At 46.6% G+C, this 25,690-nt stretch overlaps 1 protein-coding gene across 1 annotated transcript in view; it reads right to left on the reverse strand.

Annotated features, from left to right (window-relative positions):
- CTTNBP2 (cortactin binding protein 2) overlaps positions 1-11,655 on the reverse strand; it is a 147,007-nt gene extending 135,352 nt beyond the window's left edge. Inside the window, exon 1 of the mRNA XM_055314477.1 lies at positions 11,467-11,655. Within this exon, the coding sequence (XP_055170452.1) occupies positions 11,467-11,547 (81 nt within the window). The 5' untranslated portion in view covers positions 11,548-11,655. The remainder of the gene's footprint in view (positions 1-11,466) is intronic.
- Positions 11,656-25,690: the final 14,035 nt, after the last annotated feature.

Here is a 25,690-nt window from a genome sequence, read left to right on the forward strand (position 1 = left end):
TCATCCATCACTCTTCCAGCCCTGCTGTCTCCTCTCCACTCCTGCTCTGGTAACTGCATCCAGTTTCACCTCTTCAAATCCCACAGATAGACCACGGATGCCCAAAACTCTTGTCTCCAAATGCCCCCTTCTTTCCTGACAAGCTTTACAAGCAGGTCTTTTGGCAGCCAAATTAGAGAAGATCAACTAGAGCCCTCACAGCTCAGCTTGGGGTGAATCCACAGCCCGGGCTCCCTTTACACGCACCATCCAGAGAGCCCTTCTGGGCAGAGACTCCTTGGATAAACCCACTCCCATCGGAGGGAGAGGGACACGTTCGCCCCCAAATGCCTCAGAATGCCCAACCCTCAGAAGCCATTCTTCAGGCCATTCTGGAACATCATTTCACATTTGCATGGCACCCAAGGGTTTCCAAAGTATTCTCAAAGTACCAAATCTAATATGTAAGGTGTTATCGCCCATCTTAGGTTAAGAGAGCAGCAACCCAGAGAAGTTGGATGACACAGCCACGTCGTTCAACCAGGAAACGACAAAACGACAACCAAGTGCTATGACCTGTCTGCACACTTTACAAGCACAGGGACTGCATTCTAGAGATGGAAAATGGTGCCATTCTATCAATCAGCCAATAAGAACTCGTTTAGCACCCAGATACCTGACTGTATATTATCCTCGTGATGACACGTAAGCAAACACTGGCAAGCCCATAAATGATTCCAGGGCCTTTCAAACAGGCATAACCAGAACTGGCTATTTCTCAGTTTCAAAGAAACCTTCTAGGAGGAGATAACAGCACAAAGGGGAAAGAGACCAGAGCTAGCACGTTTTCCACAGAAAGATTTTAAAAGGACCCTCCTCTTAAAATTGTTGCATTTTGCACACACATTAGAGCAGTTATTTGGAAAGGCAGGGGCTCAGGATGGAGAAAGAGAAAAGAAAAACCTACAGCCAAGCCTTAAGGATGGGTCATTTCTAGGATGCCCTTGCTCAGAAAGTTAAGAGATCTTCCCTGTTGGGGCGCCCACGTGGCTCAGCTGGTTGAGTGCGAGCTCTTGGTTTCAGTTCAGGTCATGATCTCAGGGTCATGAGACTGAGCCCAACGTTGCGCTGCACGCTCAGCGTGGAGTCTGCTTGAGGATTCTCTCCCTCTGCCCCCACCCCCCTGGAATAAATAAATAAATCTTTAAGAAAAAAAAAAGAGATTCCTGGTGAATAGCAAAATCTAATATACTAGGGCTCAAATTCTGCTCCCACTACTGAATGCTGTCACACAGGGTCTTATGACCCAATCGTTCTCAAAGGTGGGCGGGCAGAAGCAGCATGGGGAGACCTTGTTAACAGACTGGGGGAGGCGGGGGGGGGGGGGGAGGCACCTCTGGGGTTCCTGATACAGGTTTGGGGTGGAGCCTTGAATCTGCCTTTGTAAAGAGCTCCTGTTGCTGCTCCTGGTCCAGGATTACCCTGGGAGAGGCATTTCCTGGATCTTATCTGATCTGAACCTAACCTAACGTTTCACCCGCAAAGTTCTTACACATGAAGGAAGTAAGTGCTAAATAAAAGTGGTGATGTTATTTGCACGAGAGCACCCAGGTGTTTTATGTAGGGAGGAGTGAGCTATTGGCGATAAGCCTATTTCTTTGAAAATCTACCAGCCTCAGTCCAATAAAAACTCAGTTTATTGACAATGATGAAAGACAGACTCTTTTATCCTGCTTCTTCCCACTGAGATGGGAGAGTAAGCTGCAATTCTTATGTGCTTTAGAGGGTAATGTTTTATTAATGCTGCTGCTGGTTGTTCTAAAGATTTTAATTAATTGTATATTTTACTGTCCTTGTTTCCCTGAAGCTTCATAAGCAAGGCATTCTATTTTAAATACTAATAAATTATGAAAGACATTGCCAAGATTCTGATTCATATTAGAGTCAAGAGTGCTTGCTCTGGTTCCATCATCATCAACATTACATGTGACCTGCAACCAACACTTCTGTTTTTTAATATACCGCCATCAATAAAAAGGGAAATTCATTAAAATAAAAAAGTTATAAAGGTTCTTGCTAAACCACTGATTAGGTCACACAGAAAGGTAAAAAAAAAAAAAAAAATGTTTCCCATAACAGTGTATTAAGTGATGCACTATTCTATTTATTATTTATTTTCTATTTTTAAGGATTTTATTTATTTATTTATTAATAAGAGACACAGAAAGGCAGAGACACAGGCAGAAGGAGAAGCAGGCTCCATGCAGGGAGCCCGATGCAGGACTCGATCCAGGGTCTCCAGGATCACACCTTGGGCTGAAGGCAGGCGCTAAACCGCTGAGCCACCCAGGGATGCCCCAACACTATTTTAAATATAGGGTTTGCCTGCCTGCCGCTCCCTCCCCTAGGCTTCTCACCCCTGGGTCCTCACTAAAAACACTACCATTTCCTGGCCTTCAAGAATAAGATAATTATAATACTTGTTTCAAATTGTCATTCTGCAGGGCTTGATGTTTCTGTCCACTATCCTGGCAAACAGTAAGTATATGAAACCATGTTAAATGTCATTTATTTTACAAATAAATTTGAAGTACTTTAGTACTGAAAATATAAAAAAGCCCAAATGCAAAAATCCCAATAAAAAAGTATCTTTTTTTGGGGATCCCTGGGTGGCTCAGCGGTTTAGCATCTGCCTTCAGTCCAGGGCGTGATCCTAAAGTCCTGGGATCGAGTCCCACATTGGGCTCCCAGCAGGGAACCTGCTTCTCGCTCTGCCTGTGTCTCTGCCTCTCTCTCTCTCTCATGAATAAATAAGCAAAATCTTTAAAAAAAAAAAAAGTATGTTTCATATGAAGTGGTATTTATCTGACTTGACACATGTATAGTACAGAGGTACTCAGGTATAGAAACATTATTAATGTTTTTCCTCTGAGAACAAAATAATGGTTCTAAATTTCTTAATTTTTAAACCATATTGAGGTATGACAGACATACAAAATACCGTACAGATTTAATATATACAACTTGATGCATTTGCAGATATAGGAAACCATCACCAGAATCCATGCCATGAATAAATCCATCACTTCCAAGTTTCCTCCTACCCGTTTTTTTTTGGGGGGGGGCATAAATCTTAGATTTTAAATGGCAAACTAACTTGATAACCTAATTTTCAAAAAAAAGAAGATAGGATAGATGCAAACGCCACCACTCCCATAACACATTAGGATCTCCGACAGGACATCCATGAAAACGTGACACGTCCACACCCCCAACAATGACAACAATATCACAGCAGACATGTTCACGCCCTAAGCTTTATTATTACTGTCCTTGTTTTCCTAAATAAAGAAAAATCCAGATCTCATTTTTAAGTGACAGCAAGGCAGTCAAAAAAAGAAAGGGGGAGGGAGCTACATTTCAACTCCACAAGCCACACCCCTGCCTGTCATGTTTGATGTTTGCCAGGAAAAGTACTCCAGGAAAAGTGCTTAACACCTAGTTTTAAAAATCTGACACAGGCAGCTTAACCTAATCCAGAGTCTGGTCATCAAATGGAGAGAGAGAGCTCGAGCCTTCTTTGGGATATAAACGCATATACAAAGGAGGAGGCACAACCCCAAACTCTTAGTGTTCAACACAGCAGTCTTCAACAAGCTCTAAATTACTTGGGGGTGGGGGTGGGGGTGGGGGTGGGGGTGGGGAGGGTATTCTTTCAGATTTTCCTATACAGGCTCAGAGAGAGAGGGAGGGAGAAGACAAAATAGAACCTGGCTGAGTTAAGTCTTCAACTGCCAGAACTAAACGTACGTAGGCCAATACCAATTCCCTCCACCACCACTCCACACCCTCACCTGGGGCGGGGGGGGGGGGGGATCTAAAAATATTGGGGTTTATGTAGGGAATTTCAACAGTCACAGCCAAACAGGGCCAGAAGATCCTCACCATATCCTTTAAGAATTTAAGGAGTCAGAGCACTGATGGCTGCCAGAAAGCATTTAAGAGGGCCTAGGCCCCACAGTGGCAGGAGCACCTCTCAGATCTTTGCCCGAACTTATGGTAAAAGACCTAGTGACCAAACAGAGAGCCAGATTCATTCTCTGGCACTTCCCGCAGACACCGAGAACGTGTCCTCTGGTTTCAAGTCTCGTGGGCTACCCCGCGTGGGATCAATGAGTTTCCCACATGGCAAAGAGGCGAGGTGAGAAAAGCCAATGGGCTAGGAGGGCATTATTTCATCTGTTCGGGCCTTCAGGTTTCTGGGGGGTAAAATAAGAATGTTGTCCTAAGTGATCTCTAAGATCTCCCCCAGGGATCCCCGGGTGGCACAGCGGTTTGGCGCCTGCCTTTGGCCCAGGGCGCGATCCTGGAGACCCGGGATCGAATCCCACATCAGGCTCCCGGTGCATGGAGCCTGCTTCTCCCTCTGCCTGTGTCTCTGCCTCTCTCTCTCTCTCTCTCTATCATAAAGAAATAAAAATTAAAAAAAATAAATAAATAAGATCTCCCCCAGCTCCAAATGTCCGGATTTCACAGGCTATCGGGTTCCTAGGTTTCTGCACTGAGGAAATTTAGGTCCTTTTATGAAGCCTTTGAAAAATAGCTGACATAAATTGGTTTTGCCTCTTTGCTCTGAAGTTACAGACCTGTGTTTTCTTTCCAGTCTAACAGTGCGTGCTAATAATTAATAAGATGCATTCAGAACTTCGTACGTAAGCAAAATGTATGGCTTGGGGATGAATAAGAGGCGGTGAAGAAGGAGGAAGGCAATGAAATTCACCTTAAAATTTCAAGGAGAAAATAAAAATCTGAAGACTGTATCATCAGCATGGAAAAAAAATCCACCTTTCCAGGTACACATAATATTTACAATATTAACATATGAATTCAGACACTTCTGTGGATTTTCATGAAGAAAAGCATATTTTCATGCTCTAAAATGATTTCAAATCTCTCACATTAACTCCTGCTTTGAGATTATCCCCCCCCCCATTTCCTCGACTGGGAGGAAAGAGAGTTACTGACAGGGTTTGCATACCTTCGATTTTATTCTTCCTAATGCTTTCTCCTCTAATCCGTGGGAATCCTATCTTTCTAGCTATCCTATCCCAGCTCAAATCCCACTCTCAGAGGTCTTGATGGACTCTCCTCGTCTACGCTCAGCCCTACAGACTGTTCTACTGCTTCGTTCAGCAATTAATCACATCCCGCCTCGTGTATTTCTTTATTTTCCACCCACACTAGAAATGTGAGGCCAGAGTATTGCATCCTCATGTGATTTTTACGTAACACGCATGCCCACCCACTTTTGGTATAAAATGCCTATTCCGTGCAGTTGGAACACAAAAAACATATAAATAATGTGTAAAGGACACATCTGGGGCGCCTGGGTGGCTCAGTCCATTAAGTGTCTGCTTTGGGCTCAGGTCATCATCTCCAGGTCCTGGGATAGAGCCCCACGTTGCGGGGGGAGAGGGGGGCAGCGGTGTTCCTGCTCAGTGATGAGTCTGCTTGTCCCTCTCCCTCCGCCCTTCTCCCCACTCATGCCCACTCTATATTAGTAAATAAAAAAATTATATATATATATATATATCCCTGTCTTACTAAGACACAAGGTTGTGGCCCACTCTAAGGCCAACCAAGTAACTGGTCAATCATCTTCCATCTTCATTCATTGTTTCAAAAATCAATTAGAGTAATCTAATCTAGGGCCACTTGGTGTGGGGCTTTGAAGGACCATACTGAGAACGGGGGTCACCTCTTCATGGCTTCGCACCTCAAATCAACCCCACCGCCTGAGGGCTTTCATGCAAGACAAGCAACCTAGGATACGGAAGGGAGATAGAGCTCCCAAGTAAAACAGAATGCCAGGAAGGAAACCTGGTATGGAGAGAACTAATTTCGAGTATAAGCAAACCGGAACGAAAAGCAGAGAAGTAGCTGGGGCAGGGATGACAAGCTCTGATAATTAAGCGCGGCTACATCCCTTTTTCTCCTTTCAGAGCTCCCGTCTGTCTGCATGACCTCTTTGGGAAAAGAAAAAGACCACATCTCGGGATAAAACAAATGCCTATTTCCATTCTAATCCAGCTTTCCCCACGTTCCAACAGCCCTACATGGGATAGCTCCACATGCAAACTCGCATCCAGATCCAATAATTGCCCTTTAAGAAGCTTATCATGCATTGAAGAATGTCAGCTTGACAATCTGTAGGTGGCGAATGGCAGCACGCTGATTTTCAAATGAAGAAGCTGAGACAGAGAGTGCCAGGTGATATTCTTACAGTTACAGAGCCCTTCTGTGGAAGCACTCGGGTCTTTGGAATCGTCTTTTTGCCTTTTCAATGAAATATAAACGTGTCAGAAGCCAATCATTTGTGAACAAGCATGCAGAGTGATGTTAACTTGGTTATACTGCATTTACTATAACAACCTTGTAACTCCATCCTTTATCTGCTTGGCTATTTATTAACAATTTATCTCAAGAGCAGTTTTTTTCCCCTAAAAAAAAAAAATCAAGATTTCTATGGGCATGGCATCATACTGTGTGCAGCATTAATAATACGATCTCATTATTTTTGTACAAGGTATTTATAAAAGAGTAACACATTTTTAAAAATCCTTTGACTTCAATGTCATCATCATCTTTCTTGTACCTGTTCTCCATTTTTTAACCTAATGTCTAAAAGATAAGTTTCCTTTTCCTTGTTATTTATACAAGTCTTTCAAAGGAGCCCCAGTAGAGAAGAATACAACTGAGCGCATTGAGATCATCTTTTCTAAAGCAACACTCAGATATGCTTAGGTGGCAAAGTTTATGGGGGCAGAAGGGAGACAAACTGCTCTCTCTTTTCCTAGGCACGTTTAAAGTTGAATTCTAGCCCCCAGATTGCTGGGCATTTGCAGATTACTCCAAAGCCTTGTCTGTCTTCCTGCCCAATCTTTCCTTTTACTCCCTTTTCCTGTTTCCAAACTTCCTTCCATTTCTGCCTTGACCTCCCCTCAGTCATCCCCTCCCTTCATACCTCAGTGGGTGACCTGACCTTGACTCTATTAGAGGAACAATTCAGGATGGAAGGGATGCAGTTACCATTCCACCAACACATTCCCAGCCTCAGTCATTATTCTGAAGACAGATCATCTAAAGGGAAAACTAACAGTGTTAGAAATTATTACTATTATTTTGTTAAAACCTGTGAATCTGAAAGGTCTCGGAGAAAAGCAGCTTGGAAAAAGACAATATACAAATAAAAACAAGAACCCAGAAAATCAGAAAAATCGGGGTTATCTTCCAGAAACAAGAAAAAACTATAACATCTATAGTGTTGATCACTATAAATCATAAGCCACTAATTTCATTACAATCTAGTAACACACAAAGCAAATTTCCCAATCAGCCAAACAACATTAAGTATTATGACACAGCTTCTTGCTGAGTGTGTGTTTTCTTCATTCGATATATGTGAAACACCTACCATGTATTTGCCAGGCACAGGGCTTAACCTTCGCTTTCTTTTAGAGACAAAACCCACACTGCGTTTCTTGAAGGAGGCTGCCTCTTCCAGCTACAGCCCTGCCGTCCATGAGATCAGCAGCAGATATTTGTAAACGGCTGAATAAGTGCTCGGACTGTGAAACATTTTCTCACCTCATAAAGTTACATGAAACACAAGAGGACAGAACCAACTGGCAATCTAGCCTAGGCACGGATTCAATCACTGAGAAGACAAATGCCTTTCTCTACCCAAAACTGCTCCTATGAGAAATGGAATAGCAACATACCAACAATAATAATAAAGTCAAAAAAAAAAAAAAAAACAGGCACAGAAGTATACATTTAAGAAGAAAAAAAGAGTGAAAAGCATCATGTTGAAAAGCATCAGTTATATTCTAATCGTGGGGGAATATTTCAGTCTATTTCCTCAATTTCTAACCTATTTTTCTAACGTACACAGTTGAGATTGAAGCTGAAACCTCTATGCTCATCTTGGAAAGCCACTCACATGTGCCCCAGGCCACCTTTCAAGAAACCCGAAGTACCAGCCACGGCGTACACAGCTTCCTGCAGTCTCCACTGCAGGTCCTCCTTCCATCTCTAGGCCCAACCCGGATGCCATCTGTCTGTGGAATGTTTCCAGGTCCTTCCACTAGGGATCCCCTCCATGACTCTTCCTCCCCAGATTCCTAATACAAAGTATTTGTGCCTTTCATGACACCATCATGTCTGGTTAGATTCCTTGGTATTTATGTTTCTACAGCTGGAACGCAATGTGTTACTTCTTATGGCAGCAACGATGTTACTCGAAACACCATCATCTATGGTAAGTGGGGGATAATGTGTTAAATCTAAATTATTCCCTACTTAATTCTGCTGTGAAACTTTCAATATTCTGTAGCTGCCATATAACTATGGTTTTTGTTTATATTTTCAAGAAAGCTTAGCACAATTGGCCAAGAAAGTGCTTTTCTTTACATTTACATTCAATACTGTCACCTGGAAACAAAAATTTCCAAGGTACCAGCTGCTAATTTGTCGAATATTCCTTTTGTGCATTTGATAAAAGCACTGTCCAAGTTTCTTCAGTATCATCACCATGACAACAAAAATTTATGTCTACTTTTTTGCATATTAGTTGCTCCAGAAAAGTCCAGAATGACAAGAATGTCCGTCAGCTTGCCAACCACGGCTCTAAAGGGATCTCCATTTTCCTCTCACTCTTAAATTCTTTGGTGACAATAAAAAAAGCAGGAAGATTTCTGTTTTCCATACTGCCTTATCCATTAGGAGTTATTTTCAGAGTAGAAATAGCAATATAGCCTATAAAAGTCATCACATTTGGCTAAGGCACTGAAAATAACCCAGGTCTCCTCAGCATGGTTCACAGCGAAGACTATTAATATGATCCTATTGAATAATGTAGCTGTTACCCAGCTTTACACTTGGGATGCTTTCAGGATTTAAACAGCTAAGAACAAGGATCACAAACTAAATTTAAAACACTCCACCGAAAATCACATTAAGCTGAAAACTATAAATTAAACTTGTCTCTAAGCAACAATCTAAATAGTCAAAACTTAGTGAAAACACTCACTTTCAAAAATAGCCTACTGCTTTGGAGTCTCCATTGGCTCGCGACTGCCAAATGTACATATAAAAGTGCCTAAGATGTAAACTAATTCGAAAGGAAATAAATCTCTAAAAGGCCCCCCCCCCAAAAAAAAATTCACTAAAAATGAAAAAAACTAAGTCCTCAGTTGCCATGAATCCAAAAATGCATAAAAGTGTCTTTGATTTTTAATCATTAGATAAGCAGCAGTTATGAGGACAACTATTCTCCAACCTGGCTTCAATTTTAAAATCAGTCTATAAATCACGGCAAGTGATATGGGCGGGAGGACCCTCTGTTGAGTGAAAAGTAAAATGGCCCAGGCTACTGCGTAATAAGCCATCATCAGAATTTCACTAAAAAGTCATCTCTAAAAAAAAAAAAAAAAAAAAAAATTAGATCAAGCATCCTATTGCATCCTCCAAGGATTCTACAGAACAGAAATAAAAAGTGTCACTGTCACATTTTCCCCCCGTGGCCATGATCGTCACCCGGGGCGAAATGATAAAATCCCCGCCTCTCCGCGGCGAAAAGTCAGACTCCTGGAGGTTTTCAGCAGCGGGGAGCGAGCCCTGACCTTGTTAACAAAAACCTGCCTGCGTCCAAGGCTCTGACCGTGGAGCCGCCGACCAGCTCGGCCCGCGCCGCGCCGGGCGGGTCGGGTCGGGTCGGGTCGGGCCCACCCCGCGGGCAGGTGCTCGGCGGCCGGCGGTCGGGGGCTCGGGGGCGCTGCACACACCAGTCCCGGCGCGGGGACCAGCCGCCCCCAGGTCGCCCCTGCAGCCCCAGGTCGCCCCCGCAGGCCCCACGTCGCCTCTCGCAGCCCCCAGGTCGCACCTCGCAGCCACCTTGCAGCCCCCAGGTCGCCTCCCACAGCCCCCAGGTCGCCCCCCACAGCCCCCAGGTCGCCCTCCGCAGCCGCCTTGCAGCCCCCAGGTCGCCCCCTGCAGCTCCCAGGTCGCCCCCCGCAGCCACTTTGCAGCCCCCAGGTCGTCCCCTGCAGCCCCCAGGTCGCCCCTCGCAGCCCCCGGGGTCGCCCCTCGCAGCCCCCAGGTCGCCCTGCGCAGCCGCCTTGCAGCCCCCAGGTCGCCCCCCGCAGCCACTTTGCAGCCCCCAGGTCGTCCCCTGCAGCCCCCAGGTCGCCCCTCGCAGCCCCCGGGGTCGCCCCTCGCAGCCCCCAGGTCGCCCTGCGCAGCCGCCTTGCAGCCCCCAGGTCGCCCCCTGCAGCCCCCAGGTCGCCCCCCGCAGCCACTTTGCAGCCCCCAGGTCGTCCCCTGCAGCCCCCAGGTCGCCCCTCGCAGCCCCCGGGGTCGCCCCTCGCAGCCCCCAGGTCGCCCTGCGCAGCCGCCTTGCAGCCCCCAGGTCGCCCCCTGCAGCCCCCAGGTCGCCCCCCGCAGCCACTTTGCAGCCCCCAGGTCGCCCCCTGCAGCCCCCAGGTCGCCCCTCGCAGCCCCAGGTCGCCCCCTGCAGCCCCCAGGTCGCCCCTCGCAGCCCCAGGTCGCCCCTCGCAGCCCCAGGTCGCCCCCTGCAGCCCCCAGGTCGCCCCTCGCAGCCCCAGGTCGCCCCCTGCAGCCCCCAGGTCGCCCCTCGCAGCCCCAGGTCGCCCCCTGCAGCCCCCAGGTCGCCCCTCGCAGCCCCAGGTCGCCCCCCGCAGCCACCAGGTCGCCCCTCGCAGCCCCAGGTCGCCCCCCGCAGCCACCTTGCAGCCCCCAGGTCGCCCCCTGCAGGCCCCCGCAGCCCCCAGGTCGCCCCCCGCAGCCCCGGGGAGGAAGGCGCCGCTCGCTCCCACCCCCCAGAGGTCTGCGGCGTCTACACAGCCGGTTCCGCGGGGTATGTCACCGAAGGGAGCCGGATTCCTCGGAACCCCGCAGCTCACGTTTTCCGTGCAAAGAATGAAAAGTCGATTTTTCCCGAAAGTTTCCGATGAAGACTCGCAAGTTTTGCAAGCGGCACCCGGCAGCCCCGCTCCCCGGGGCGCTGGCCGGTCGCGCCCCCTCCCCTCCCCTCCCCTCCCCTCCCCTCCCGTCCACCCCGGGCTGCGGGCTCCCCCGGGTCCGCCTCCCGCAGGAAGCTGCGCGCCCCGACGCGGGGGAAGAGCGGCCCCGCGGGTCCCCGGCCCCCCCCCCGGCCCCCCCCGGCCCCCGGCCCCCCCCCGGCCCCCGGCCCCGCCGCCCCCGCCGCCCCCGGACTCCGGCGCAGGCCTCCCCGCCGTGCGGCCCGGGCTCGGGGTCGGGCGGGCTCGGCTCGGGGCGCACACAATGGCCCACCTGCCCGGGCCGCACGGATGCCCCGAGGCGGCGTCACCCCGCGGCCGCCCCCCTGCGCGGCGAGGACCGCCCGCCCCGGCCGCAGGCCCCCGGCTCCCGCCCGGACCCGCGTACCGCCGCCTCCGCCGCGCCGCCCGCCGCGTCCTCCGGGCCGCGGGACAAGCCGGGCTCGCAGCTCGCGCCGGCCGTCGCCATCTTCCCCTGCGCGTCCGCGGCCGAGCTCGCCGCGGCTCCGGCCCGGCCTCCCCGCGGGCGGCGCTCAGCTCCCGGCGTCGGCCCCCAGCTCCGGGCACGCGGCCGCCACCGCCGCCGCCGCCGCCGCCGCCGCCGCCGCGCGCCCGCCCGCCCCGCCCCGCCCCGCCCCGCCCCGGACGAGCCCCGCCCCCCGCCCCGCAGACCGCGCCCCCTCCGGTCCCCTCCCGCGCCCCGCACCCCCGCCCGGGGCTGCCTGCGAGCCGCCGCCCGGGGACGGAGGGAGCGCGGCCCCGGACCAGGTGCACGCGGGGCGCCCTGTGGGACCCGACCGCGCGGATGCCCGGGCGCCCTGTGCGCTCCGAAGGGCCTTCTCGGCCGCCCCCTCCGCCCCGCCCTGGGCGCCCCACGGGGCCGCCCCCTCCGCCCCGCCCCGCCCCGCTCCCCCACGGGCCGCCCCTCGCCCGCCCCGCCACCCCACGGGGCCGCCCCCTCCGCCCCGCCCCGCCCCTGGGCACCCCACGAGCCCGCCCCCCCGCCCGCCCTGGGCACCCCACGAGCCCGCCCCCCCCCCGCCCTGGCCCCCGGGGCCCCCCCGCCCCGCCCCTGCGCACCCCACGGGCACCCTCCGCCCGCCCTGCGCACCCACGGGCCGCCCCTCCGCCCCGCCCCCCCTGGGCACCCCACGAGCCCGCCCCCCCCGCCCCGCCCCTGGGCACCCCACGAGCCCGCCCCCCCGCCCCGCCCCTGGGCACCCCACGGGCCGCCCGCCCCTGCGCACCCCACGGGGCCACCCCCTCCGCCCCGCCCCTGGGCACCCACGAGCCCGCCCCCTCCGCCCCGCCCTGGGCGCCCCACGGGGCCGCCCCCTCCGCCCCGCCCCGCCCCTGGGCACCCCACAAGCCCGCCACCCCCGCCCCGCCCCTGCGCACCCCACGGGGCCGCCCCCTCCGCCCCGCCCCGCCCCTGGGCACCCCACGAGCCCGCCCCCCCCGCCCCGCCCCTGGGCACCCCACGGGGCCGCCCCCTCCGCCCCGCCCCGCCCCGCCCCTGGGCACCCCACGAGCCCGCCCCCCCCGCCCCGCCCCTGGGCACCCCACGGGGCGGCCCCCTCCGCCCCGCCCCTGCTCACCCCACGGGGCCGCCCCCTCCGCCCCGCCCCGCCCCTGGGCACCCCACAAGCCCGCCACCCCCGCCCCGCCCCTGCGCACCCCACGGGGCCGCCCCCTCCGCCCCGCCCCGCCCTGGGCACCCCACGAGCCCGCCCCCCCCGCCCCGCCCCTGGGCACCCCACGGGGCCGCCCCCTCCGCCCCGCCCCGCCCCGCCCCTGGGCACCCCACGAGCCCGCCCCCCCCGCCCCGCCCCTGGGCACCCCACGGGGCGGCCCCCTCCGCCCCGCCCTGCTCACCCACGGGGCCGCCCCCTCCGCCCGCCCCGCCCCTGGGCACCCCACGAGCCGGCGCCCCCCGCCCCGCCCCTGGGCACCCCACAAGGCATCCTCTTCTTCCTTCTTGGAGCTGCTGTTTGCTGTCTTGGGGGGGGCTGCGAGGCCCCCCCCGCCCCGGGGGCGCGGCCCCCTGGTGCGGATGTGGGCTCCGCTCTGGCCCAGCCTTGCGGTGGTGCGTCCTGCTCCGAAGACCACCAACGCCCCAGCAGAACGCGTCCTGCCTCCCTTCATCCCGCGCACCCGCCCCGCTCGGCCTATGCCTTTTCACACAACCTCTTTTGCAAGAAAGGTGGAGCAGGGCCCCTTGTTTGTTTTGTTTTCTGACCCAAGTCTGGGGTGGGTCTGAAGGGCTAACCCAAAAATGTCAAGTGTCATTCGTGTAAAAGGAAGCTTTCTACTTTTAAGAGAATTTAAGAGACCCCCATGAGGTGGGGACAACGCACACACGCATAATTTTTTTTTCCTAAAAATTGATTTTAGGAGAATGACGGGCCTCAAGAAGATATACCATGAGATGAACTAGGCCCAAACTCTTAATTTTTTCTCTTCCCACATCTGATTCCGTTCCTACCCTTTCCTGCCAATTCCCAGGATGTGAAAATCTATCACCTTATCAAGACCATATGGTACAGGCCTCCCCAAATCACCAGAGCCCAAAAATGTGTCGAAAGCACAAAATCAAAGGGAGGCATTCAAGCTGTGTCTCAAAAAAAGTAAATTCAAACCACAACCCGATCCTGGACTTAAAATTCTGCAAGATGAATAACTGGAATGTTCAGTCCAAGGGTTAACAGATCAAAGCTCATTTTTTTTTTAAAAAATGGCAAACTCCTAACAAGAGGTTTTGGCACTTTAATTGCTTCACTTTCCAAAGTAGATCGAAATATGATACAAACCAGGGTAGAGAAAATCTTTGCTGCAAAGGACCTGAAAGGGGTGGATCAATAAATTGTTAAAAGTTGTTTCCCCCGTGGGGTCTACATCAGGCAAGAAGTTTCACCTGGAAACTGGGGTTAAGGGTCACAGGCTTAGAAATCGCCTCCAGGTTATCCTGTATCATTTATTTATTGTCTTGGACTTTATTCTGGTAGCTGCTCCCTGTCTGAGCCCTCCGATTTCCATCTCTGTTCATTAGATCACTTTCTTTTATCAAATATTCTCTCTGATATTGCTCGATATTAGAATAAGTAGACTGTGCAATGAAAAGCATTTGACAGTAAAACTTCAGTGCTGAACTGATGGTAAAAACGCAAGCTTCGAGCCCAAAACCTCCCTTGTTCTTTTCAAAATTCACTTTCGCACATCAAAAGGCAATGAATTTTCTTGACACTGATGCTTGTACTGATGTTCAATTACTACCAGAGAAATTAACCGGCTCCCTTCTCGGAGGGGAAAAGAATAAAATAATAAACCTCACTTAGGTGTTAAGAACTAAGGATATAACATGACAGTATCTCTGAGAAGCAACCCCCATTTATCGTATACACGCAGTTCAATGTTTCAAAAATCATCATTGCAAAGAAAGAGCTGCTATGAGTCTAAATGTAATTAAAGCAGACTTGCGATTCAAACCCTGAGTGATTTGTTCCCTCTTACCACTCCCCCTTTTGCGGGGAGGGGGCGGGAATAAAAAATAAACAGTTGGAAAAAGTCACAGAACAGCACATTTTCTAAGAGCCAAAATCCAAGACCTAGGAAGGAAAATAAAAAGCATTTTGTCCCTACCTGCCACTGCCTACTGCCAAGAATTAATAGAACAGGCCCCCTTGCCGCCCAGCAGTAGCACCCTAGGAGTTAACCCTCTCACCCGTGGCCTGAGAATTCTCTCCTGAGAATTAACCTCTCTTGAGACTGCAAATTAACTCTTTCTAAAACACTTTTTCACACAAAGACAGGCTCTACTATAGAGTCAGACCAAATAGATCTGAAAGAGTGGTGACTTCGAGGCTCTAGAAATTCAATCTTTGGAAGCGTCATTAAATACCTTTAAAAAAAAAAAAAAGACAACCCCAGGGTTAGAGTGAAAACTTCTGAAAAGCAGGGGAAGGTAAAAGATAGGCAGGAAGGGGAAGTACATGCAGGAAAGAAAGAAATCCCTATACCAGAAATGAATCATGATTTTTAATCAGTAAATTTCTTCTGGGGTTAGAATGGAAGGAGAGATCCTGAATGCACTGCAGAGAAAACCGTTAGTTGCATCGTCTTCCCCTTTAATTACATTAAACGTAACGATGTGGCTGACCCACTGACAAATGACTTTATTTTGTCATATTAAACCAATTGTTTTCTGAACCCTGGAAGAGAGGTGCGTGTGCTGAGCCGCCCTCCAAGGTTCTCTTCTAAGACCAATGAAATGGGTCGTTGCAGCTAGGAACGCAGACTGTGGTTGGGGAGCCCAGGGGTTTTCTGATTAAACCGTGGCCTTGGCCTCACCAGCCACATCCTCCAACCCACTAAACCAAAAACCCAGAGAGTTATATATAATGATGCAAAAGGATTCTTCCTTCCGTGTGAAAAGATAAAGGAACATACACATATCCCAAAACAGTTTCTCTGGTAGAGTAAGATAATTCTTTATTTCAGTTAAATGACAACATTTATGTGAACTCCGAAGAGCAAACCATATGTTACCATGTCGTCCTATTGCCAAATGACAAAATTACTGAGTAGCGAATCGTTTCTGACTGCAACCCCAAGGCTATAGTTATACAATTTAAATATCCCAGGCCACGTTTATCCCTGTCCACACCATGGTGACCCACCTAGAAGGCCCCAGATCTTGACACGGGGGAACTCTGACAAAAGAGAGCAGATGAGCTTGAGTGCCCTGTATCTATCGCATGCTCTTGAAACCAAGACGTTGCCAGAAATGAATTTTCATATGACCTAACTACATTCCCTCATAGTCAACTTGTCATTATCTACATGTGTTTGGGCTCTTTGTGGATTTTGCTCAGTAAATTTAATCCTAATCTAGTTAGCCGCTCTTGTCAACAACCTATGGTTTTGGAAGGCCTTCTCCACCAACTGCAGTTGGCGTGTGCCAAGGGAATGCAAGCTAATTTTCCCTAAGCTGAAGTAAAACATAATTAGGAAATTAAATCTGCTAGGTGGGATGCAGGCCAAAGCCAAAACATAAATATATCTTTTACAATCACTCCCAGCCCCTTTTAACACCACGTTTAGCTGGAAACTGCATTTGGTCATTCAATGCTAAAGTGATGTCCAAATAGAAGGTTCCATTAAAGAGTTAAACGTACAGTTAGGAACATTATTCCCCAATCCACTCAGAACAGAAACTTGGGCTAATTGAGAACAATGAAGCAACGTTGATTCAGTCCTGTTGAATGTTTTTAAAATCTTAAGCCATTTCTTGTTGTTTTCAACTCTCATCTGCAGAAGTCATTTACTAAAGTAAGTTCTAGTGCAAAAGATGTTTTAGTGCAAAACCATTATGGAAAAAAAATTTTAACAAAGAAATCTGGCCCACTGCTGCCCCTCATCCACCTGAATTGGAAATGGATGCGAATATTTCCGTTTATTCAGCCTCATTAGCAACCCCACAAGCCTGCAGTATGTAGTTACTAGGCAACCACTAAGGCAGGGGTGTTTATACCATTAGGCATCAATTATAACAAGCTTTATTTTTCTTAGAAAGTTTAAAAACTATATAAATAGGTTGTGAGATCAGACCCTTTTCTCATTTGATTAGGAGTGGAGAGCTAGCTGTAAAACCAAAGCTGACATTTTCTTTTCACTATGGGCTACGTAATGTTCGATTCAAAAGGAAATGTAGTGTTTGGAACACTAATAAGGACAAAATACTGATGCCTTTCAATTTTAATAAATAGATGGTATTTATCATGGACTCAGTGATGATTTACTCATGGTGCAATACAGGAGAAAAGCTCTCCAATGTAAAACTGAAGCAAACCAAATACATCAATAGGTTCCAGGCAATCATAATCAATTAGCTATATGCTAAGTTAATGGAGTTTCAAATACTTTTGGAATTTTTTCTCTAAGATTTATTTATTTGAGAGAGAGAGAGAGAGGGCGTGGGAGTGGGGAAGGCAGAGGGAGAGGGGGAGACAATCCATGCAGAGTCCACGCGGAACACGGAGCCCCACGCAGAGTTCCATCGCGGGATCCCAAGATCAAGACCTGAGCTGACACCCAGTTGGACTCTCAACTGACTGAGCCACCCAGGTTCCCCCACCCACTTTGGAATTTTCAAGACATAAATTCCATCTTACATCGCCCAAAATCTCACTTGACGCTAACAGTTGTTTTGTCTACCAAGACACTCTTTAATTCAAATCAATTTAGCCCGTTTAAGATTGCCTGAAAATAAGAATCCATTATTTAAAAAGGAAATAGTAGAAATATATGTAGGAGAAGTTATTCAATTAACCGACAAATACAAAATAAAATTTAATTCGCAATATTTGTAAAACAATGTCATGGCCAGACTCGAGGATTAATTTTATTTATGATTTAAGAACTAAAAGAAAAAACAGTTTAATTTTATTTATGATTCAAGAGCTGAAAGAAAAAAAAAAACTTGCTATTTCATTCCAGGGAAGGGGAAGTCACTTATAGAAGAAAGAAAAATACTTCTGACAAATCAACATATAAGTAGTCTGGAATGTTTTATTCTGGCAATTAAAGAAATTTGACCACTGAAGTACTTTTATGCTAGCAATACAATATTTTTTTTCCTTATGGAAAAACAGAAATAACCACGTACTGGCCATTACTGTCAGAGTCGACATCCCTTTATCGCTGTAGCATTCTTTTAACGATGCATCACTTTCAGCCTTTACATCTTTGTTGTTAAGAATCAATTCAGTTGGAAAGTATTTTACTGATACTTTTTCCTTCCTTCAGATCTGCTGAGGACCCCACTTTGTCAGTTTTCAGCCTCTACTTCCTGACTACTGACCATCCAAAGGGGATGATGCCATTTGGGTCATGAGACGCTTTGCTTGACATATTCTGCTTGGATCAGCCCTCGCCCCCCACCCAATGTGGCCATAGATACCAACTGGAATGGTGGTGGCGAACCCCCTTCCCAGAATTTAAAATCGGAGGAAGAGGCAAGAGGGAAGTTGAATGCAAGCCTCTTCGGACCCCCTGAGCTTGAGCAGCGGATAAAGGCACCCTGCTTATGAAAACCACATTGTTTAGCTCTATTTCCTGGAAGGAATCATTTTTAGAGCAAGAGAAACACACAAAAAGGGAATCATACATTCAAATGCGAAAGGCGAAGCAATAAAGCTTCTAACAGGAAAATATTTTTATGAACTTGTAAATCAGAACATAAGTTCTGACTTTTAATGCAATCCAATTTATCAATCTTTTTCTTGTGTCGTTAGTGTTTTGCGTCCTGTTTATGAAATCTTTGCTCAGCTCCTTGGCCTCGCAGATGCTGTTTTGGGTTGGCTTCCTTGGAGTCTCATCCTGCACATGCTCGGCTTAGAATTTGAGAGGAAATCATGTACAGACGTTTTTGGACTCTTAGGTTTTTTCGTCTCTGGGACTTTGTCCTTCAAGCCCAACATACTCTGGCAATCCCGAAATCCTGACCTTTATCTCTTTGGCCCAGTAAAACTCATTTTTCCCCAACTGCTCCCCATCCCATCCTCACCCTTCTCTCAAAAATCATAGCCCCTCAAGTCCTGCCTGCATTTATGACTTGCCAATACCTTCTACCAGTTGTTTCATATGTATGTTGTTTCACTTCTTTGGGTTGTTTTTAACAGGAGGGTTGGCCCTATACTAAGGACCCTGTCATAATTAGAACTGATACCATGTGTGCTTCTTCTAGAAGGCGTGTTTGTAACCAACAAAACTTCCTAATGCTCCCTTGCCTAACTGGATTGTATCCAGGACCATATTATTTATTTTCTCATCCTGCGGATGAGAGGACCCTTGCTGAGACTTTCCAGTTGCCATTGACAAACAGAATCCAGGCACTGATGTGCTACCTCAATCAGAGTCAGACATGAAAGACCATGACATTGCAGCAGTAGACGTATAAATTCTATTACCACTCTTGAAAATGTAGTGATGCGCCTCCTATTTCTATGGAGTAGAGTGCCTGATGGCTTTCAGAAAATAAAGGAAAAATGAGAAATTGAAAAGAGAAGGAGACAAAGACTAGAGTGAGGATGGCCTTGGGTTTCCCTTAGTTAAGAGACTAATGGTCAAATGGGCGTCTTTCAAAGAACAAACACATCTGAAATGTGGAGATTCTGGTTCATTCTGGGAGACGCTGGAAGATTTTCTGGATTTCAAGGTCAAATGAAGATTGGAAGAACATTAACTCCAAGCCTGCAATACCTAACACTGAGCCAGCACATGACAGGCAGTCAATAAATATTTCATCAAATTAATTCAATGGAGCCAATGCATGGATAGATGGAAAGATAGGTGAATAAGTGGATGGGATAAACATTACTTATTACCTACTTACTTTTTGTGCCATTGGCCTCTCCAGCATTGTGGTAAAACTTAGGGATTCCTTCTCAGAAAAAAAAAAATTAAATACATAAAACAAAACAGAACATCATAAAGAAAATCACTTATGTTCAAATCCAGTGATTAAAATTCTGCATATAAGAAAGGAAATTTTGTAATGTGGGAATAAATGTGCTTCTCTCTTTTATAAGGAAATAAGATAGTATAGTGGTAGGCCAATAATTATTGTAGTTTTGAAGTTTCCGTGAATGTAAATGATATTTAGAGATCTCTGTAACAATTGTATGAGATTTAAAAATATCTGTGATTTCTATGGAGATAAAGTCATTGGTGATCCCAGGTCTATTATGGTCTGTTGCCTAAATTCATACCTGAAGTAAACTATCAGTGAGAGATGAGTGAACATGAAAATACAATTTTTAAAAAAAAATTTTTTTTATGATAGTCACACAGAGAGAGAGAGAGAGAGAGAGAGAGGCAGAGACACGGGCAGAGGGAGAAGCAGGCTCCATGCACCGGGAGCCCGACGTGGGACTTGATCCCGGGTCTCCAGGATCGCGCCCTGGGCCAAAGGCAGGCGCTAAACCGCTGCGCCACCCAGGGATCCCCATGAAAATACAATTTTTTTGAAAATATAATTTCAAAAAAAATTTCTTAGACTTCCCATGGAATTCTACCCATGAATCCAATCGTTTAAGAAGCTCACTCAATAGATATTAAGGAGAGGTCATACTTGTTAAAATAATCATTTCTACTCAATTTGATACATTTAGTGAGTTCTATAAATATATCTTATATGAGACATTTATATAAAATGTTTGCATATATATTATATATGCATATATATATATATGTATTTTGGCAGTGGAAGAGGATGGAAATTTCGATGTATTAGGTCAAGTAGGGCATACTGAGGACAGAAGTTAAAGATTCCCAAATGCCACCCCTGCTCATCCCCCAAACAAAACAAAACAGCTCAGGACATATACTGTATGCAGTTGGTTCCATGATTAAGAACTTCTTTCTAGCTGTGTGAACTTGGGCAAGTCCTCCTCTCAGTTATCTCATCAGCTCAGTGACTATCATAATTGCTCTTGCCTCTACAGGGTTGTTGGAAGGATTATACTGAGTGATTCATTTAAAGTACTGAGAACAGAGTTTGGCCCCCAATAAATTCCTAGTAAGTTTTGGCTCATTACTATTTTCATGCTCTGCGTATACCTATTAAAGCATAGTCACCCTTATGCACATGACATGACAGAAATAATTTATTGAATTTATTAAAATGATTCTACAGCTACACAACAGTCCTAACAAGCTATTTTGCATAAATTTTCAAATTTTACATCAGGTATTCTAATATTTTAGGTTAAATAGTAAAAATTCTCCATAAGTGCTTGCAAAAGTCACAACCGAGAAATGTGGGATGGATCCTTGTAAGTCAGTTCTGGCCAAACTGATGATTGCCACATTGAAAGCACACCTCTTCTCACTCAACAAAGAAGTGTTTAAATTAAATAACACATAGTATTGATCCAAAAATATCAGTAGGGATCGGGTAGTACTAGTCCAGGCCATCAGATCTAAGTTCAGCCTAATCTAAGTCGATGGGCTAATTCCAGGAAGCAGACATGTATGACTCATACAATGTGTTTGTTCTTTTTTTTTAAGGGAAAAATTGCCCACATTTTAAAATTGAGAAATTTCATATAAAAACTCAGTCTTTCAACCTCTCGGAAATTCAAAGTATCTGAAACTACCGTGCTTACCTGGAGTCCCTTTGAAACTGAGGCCTGTGCTATCCAGCTGTCTAGAACCTCCACTGCCCTGTTTTATTTTTACTTTACTCCCTTGTTTCCCATAATTACATGACTTTGTTTTTCCATAGAATTTTAACTTCATGATCTCTAAGTCAAAACATTATAGTTTCTGTGATTCCAGTAAGATTGTATGTATTTATTTTGATCAAAACGTGGAGGAAACTTGGATTTAAAAACATGTCTAAGACCTACTGATGCAAGTATCTTGTCATCCACAAAATGCATGCTAACAGTTCAGAAATCCTTTGAAAAAGGTCAATACAAGCATCCATGAGCTACATTATGTTCCCCCTCAAAATTCATTTGTTGAAGGCCTAACCCCTAGTACCTCAGAATGTGGCTTATTTGGAGATAGAGTCTTTACAGAGATAATTAAGGTAAAATGAGGTTATTGGGGAGGGGCTCTAATCCAATATGTCCGGTATCCTTATAAGAGATCAGGACACGGATGCAAAGGAAAACCATCCGCAAACCAAGGAGAGAGGCCTCAGAAGAAACCAGTCCTGCTGCCAACTTGATCTTGGACTCCTAGCCTCCAAAACAGCTAGAAGAGAAATAAATTTCTGTTGTTAAAGTCATCTAGTCTAGGGGACATTGTTATGGAGGCCCTAGCAAACTAATACAGCGCCTGTTCTGAGTGAACTCATTCTTCCTGTGTTCTCCCACAGGTGAGTTGATATCAGCCGGGTCATCTCTAGAGTAAGCTCACATCTCTAGAGGAAGAAGTTATGGACAGACCTGCGGCAGCGTGGGGTGCCTTGGTGCTTCTCGGTGCAAATGTGCCAGTATATGGGCTTGTTATCTGTAATCTCAAGCAATTTTTCCCTAATAATAGGCATCGTTCTGAAGTTTGCTTCTTTTCTTTCTTCTTTAGGGAGTAGGGGGTACTGAAAATGAGATCAGATTCAAGGTCATTTCTATCTCATCTCATTCACTTGATTTTGAATATGCTTCAATGCATTTGACCAAAAGAGAACTTAATAGCCAGCCCACCAGGAACTGCACAAAGCGTGTCACATGTCTTATTGATGCTTGCAGTATACCCCGTATGCAAACTTTTCCATCAATACACCATGGCTTGGAACTTTCCACACCACACAATTCCAGGGGGCTCACCTCCTCCAGTGGTCTAGGTTGAATAAGAGTCAAAAACACTGGTTGTCATTTAACGTGGAGGCCGTTGGCATTAGAAGACCCATTTGACCCGAAGCAGGTGATTATCTTTTCATCACTCTAAAATGGGAATGAGCATTTCAATAGTTACTTCACAGGGTTCGTGGTGAGGATTGAATGAGATTAACATGTACAAGTGCCTCAGATGCTGAAAAGAGCTACACAAGCCATATTGTGATTTTGAGGTACCTTCTAGTCCTCAGGTTCAAGGATCTTTCCACTGGACGTCCGCTGCCTCATCATTAAGACATACCACCAGCCTTTGGCTGGGTCAGGCCATGGTGGAGCTTCTGTCCTGTACACACACAAATTCCTGAGCTCTTCATTAAGGAAATGCCTCCGGGGTTATGGAGGGAGTTCCCCTTTCCCTTATTACCACATTTTCTTAATAACAGTAAAATTTCCCTTGTCAGAACACATCAAGATACCATGGTGACAATTGCTATAGAAATGCTAGATTTAGAAAGAAACAAGGTGATCTCAATTCTGTTTCCTGCTACCTGTGTTCAACAGCCTAGACCAGACCTGTGCTGGCCAGATGACAGAAAGAGAACACCTGTCTCAACTCTCTTGCCCACTCTGCTCTAGAACCTCACACGTCCCCTTCCTAAGGCCTTCCAGCGGTTGTGCGTAGAATTAACTTCTAGCCTGACATTACCTGGAACACATATATACTGGGATAACATGAACAAAAAAAATATTTTATGTAGCTATCCATTTGAATCTAGAGCCTAGGCCATTAAATCAAATGACTACCGAGAGCCAGGTATGTAGGATATTGGAATAAGGGTGGCCAAGGGTTGAAGGTGATAGAGAATGATGGGAACTTGAGCCAATGGGAAGGCACAGGCTCTGTCCAACTAAAGGGGAATATTTACTTGAACCGAATCAAGAACCAAACCCAGTGATGTCAGAGCTTCTCATTTTCTAAGAGATGGAAAAAATCAGATGTTTATGTAAAATTTTCCAATTTTAAGATCATATCTGCAAGTCAGATCTGGCCATGGCTGCCAGTGGTTGATTGATGCCCTGACTCCAGGAATCATCTCCTCCCGCTCTTAAAGCATAGAAAAATGGAAGCATGCTAAAAATGTGCATTCTAAGTGGCCTCCAAAGGTATCTCTACTGAGTAAGCCCCTTTTGGAGGCTAAAGAGCTGCATATTTTAATCAGCAGCCCAGGAGTTTCATCTGGAGATCACTCAGGGCTCAGCACTTGGAGCACACTGCTGAAGACTGCAAACTACTCAGAAGCTAATACCCGCCTCTGTGTACTGCCCCCCCCCCCAAAAAAAAAACACACACACACACACCCAGGGCCTCACACAGTACCAAACATGGGAAGTTTTAGGAGTGAATGAATTCTTCCTTATGACAGGGTTGTAACATAATGCTAGCAGATGTTTCCTAACAGGTGTATTAAGTCATTTTCATCTAATTGTCTTTAAGCAGCTAGCAAGGCCCCCAAGATACAAGATGCTAAGCAATTAACTTCAGATTGAGGCAGAAGATAAGAACAAGAAAAATTCTGGAACATGGGGCATGTTCTGGGGAGAGCAGGTCTGGGTGCGTGTCTTTCTTTGCTAATTTTTATTTTTTGTTATTTTTTTTTGGGGGGGGGTGTCTTTCAATGTGTCATCCCAAAGTCTGAGAGGCACTGAGAAATGCTTAAAGGGGTTGGAGTAAAGGTAACTATTTTACCACAATAGCAAAGTTCGACCCATTGGAAAACAATTAGGCCCTGAATATGTAGCAATTACCATTTATCTTCAGGTATTTTCATTTGTCAAAATTACGGCGATCACTAAAATACATCTATGAATTAAGGACAGATAGTAATAGAAATCTCTCTATCAAAATAGAATACATATTGATATTTTATTTCAAACTCCACATGTTCTTGCCTTAATTTCCCTTGAAACTCATTTATATATTCCTCTATCTTTAGAGTGAATCACAATTTTTCATTTATTAGGAGTACCTATGTAGCAATAGATACTTTCCCCCAAGAAGGGGTAGTGAATTTTTAATCAATGTTGATGTTGGAATACCATTGAAGAACATTTAAAAGGATTAGGTTTTCCCAAATTAATTATTTTGGGGGCCAGCAGAGTAAGAAAAGATACGAAAAGGATATAATAAAAACAGTATGTAGTTACATTTAGCATTTTCTTAATAACTATAAGGATCCCCTCCCCTCCAGAGATCTTCTTTTTCTGATAGTAACTGGAGTTTCCTTGCCCTCCTTTTTGTCTCAATAAACAGGGTTGCTAGGACCCCTTGAAGCTTTCCAAGGCTGGTCCTCTTACCTCCAATAACTCCAATAACTCTGTCCTCTCTGCTATCCCAAATCTAATCTATCCACTTGGCCTTGTGACATTATTTGATTATTCTAATATAAGTGTTGGCAAACTTTTTCTATAAAGTGGAGGTGATAAATATTTTAGGCTTGTGGGCATACACCGTAGCAACCACTCCACCTCTACCCTGCGCAATGCGAGTCACTATAGATGTTGGGCTGGATTCATCCCACAACAAGCCAATATTTTGCTTATCTTTGTTCTAATGGAAAATCATGTACTTTTTTTTGCATTATTTACAATTATACCTGGTCTTCCCAAATAGACTGTAAGGCCCTTGCAAATAGGAAAGTCTCCATCCTGTCTTACAACACCTAGAGAACTTTGGCCTGCAATGTTTAGATCATTATATGGGATGGATAAATGTTTGGCGATCAACTGTTGTCTGTTCAATTTTACCTGTGTGTGTTCACAGGGGGAAAGTCTCAAGAAATGACAGAATTTTTGAATGGAAGAGACCTTGGCTCTCATCCATTCTCTAACTTTATAGATGAAACCAAGCCCCCTCCCCCGCAAAAAAAAATTTAAATTAATTAGAATTAATAAAAACAGAACAAAACTAAGGCCCGGATGGGCTTGTGATTTTAGCCATACAAAGGTCACATGTTATGCTTCAAACGAATGCAATTCTAGCACTGGCAGCTTTGTCCACCTTCTTTTAACATCCAAATGAAATAAACTGAGCTCTCATGCCACACAACCAAGTATGTCCAGGGCCCTTTTTTTATATTTTCTAAGGATTTTCTAGAGGTATTTTTAATCTCCTGATGTTATTCCTTTACCCACTACTCTGAATTCTTACCTTTTGACCCGCTCGCCCTCAAATCTCTCAATCATGCCATAGGTTTCTTTTTTCTGCACAGT

This window comes from Nyctereutes procyonoides, unplaced genomic scaffold (assembly GCF_905146905.1).
Source record: "Nyctereutes procyonoides isolate TBG_1078 unplaced genomic scaffold, NYPRO_anot_genome, whole genome shotgun sequence".
NCBI classification, from domain to species: domain Eukaryota; kingdom Metazoa; phylum Chordata; class Mammalia; order Carnivora; family Canidae; genus Nyctereutes; species Nyctereutes procyonoides.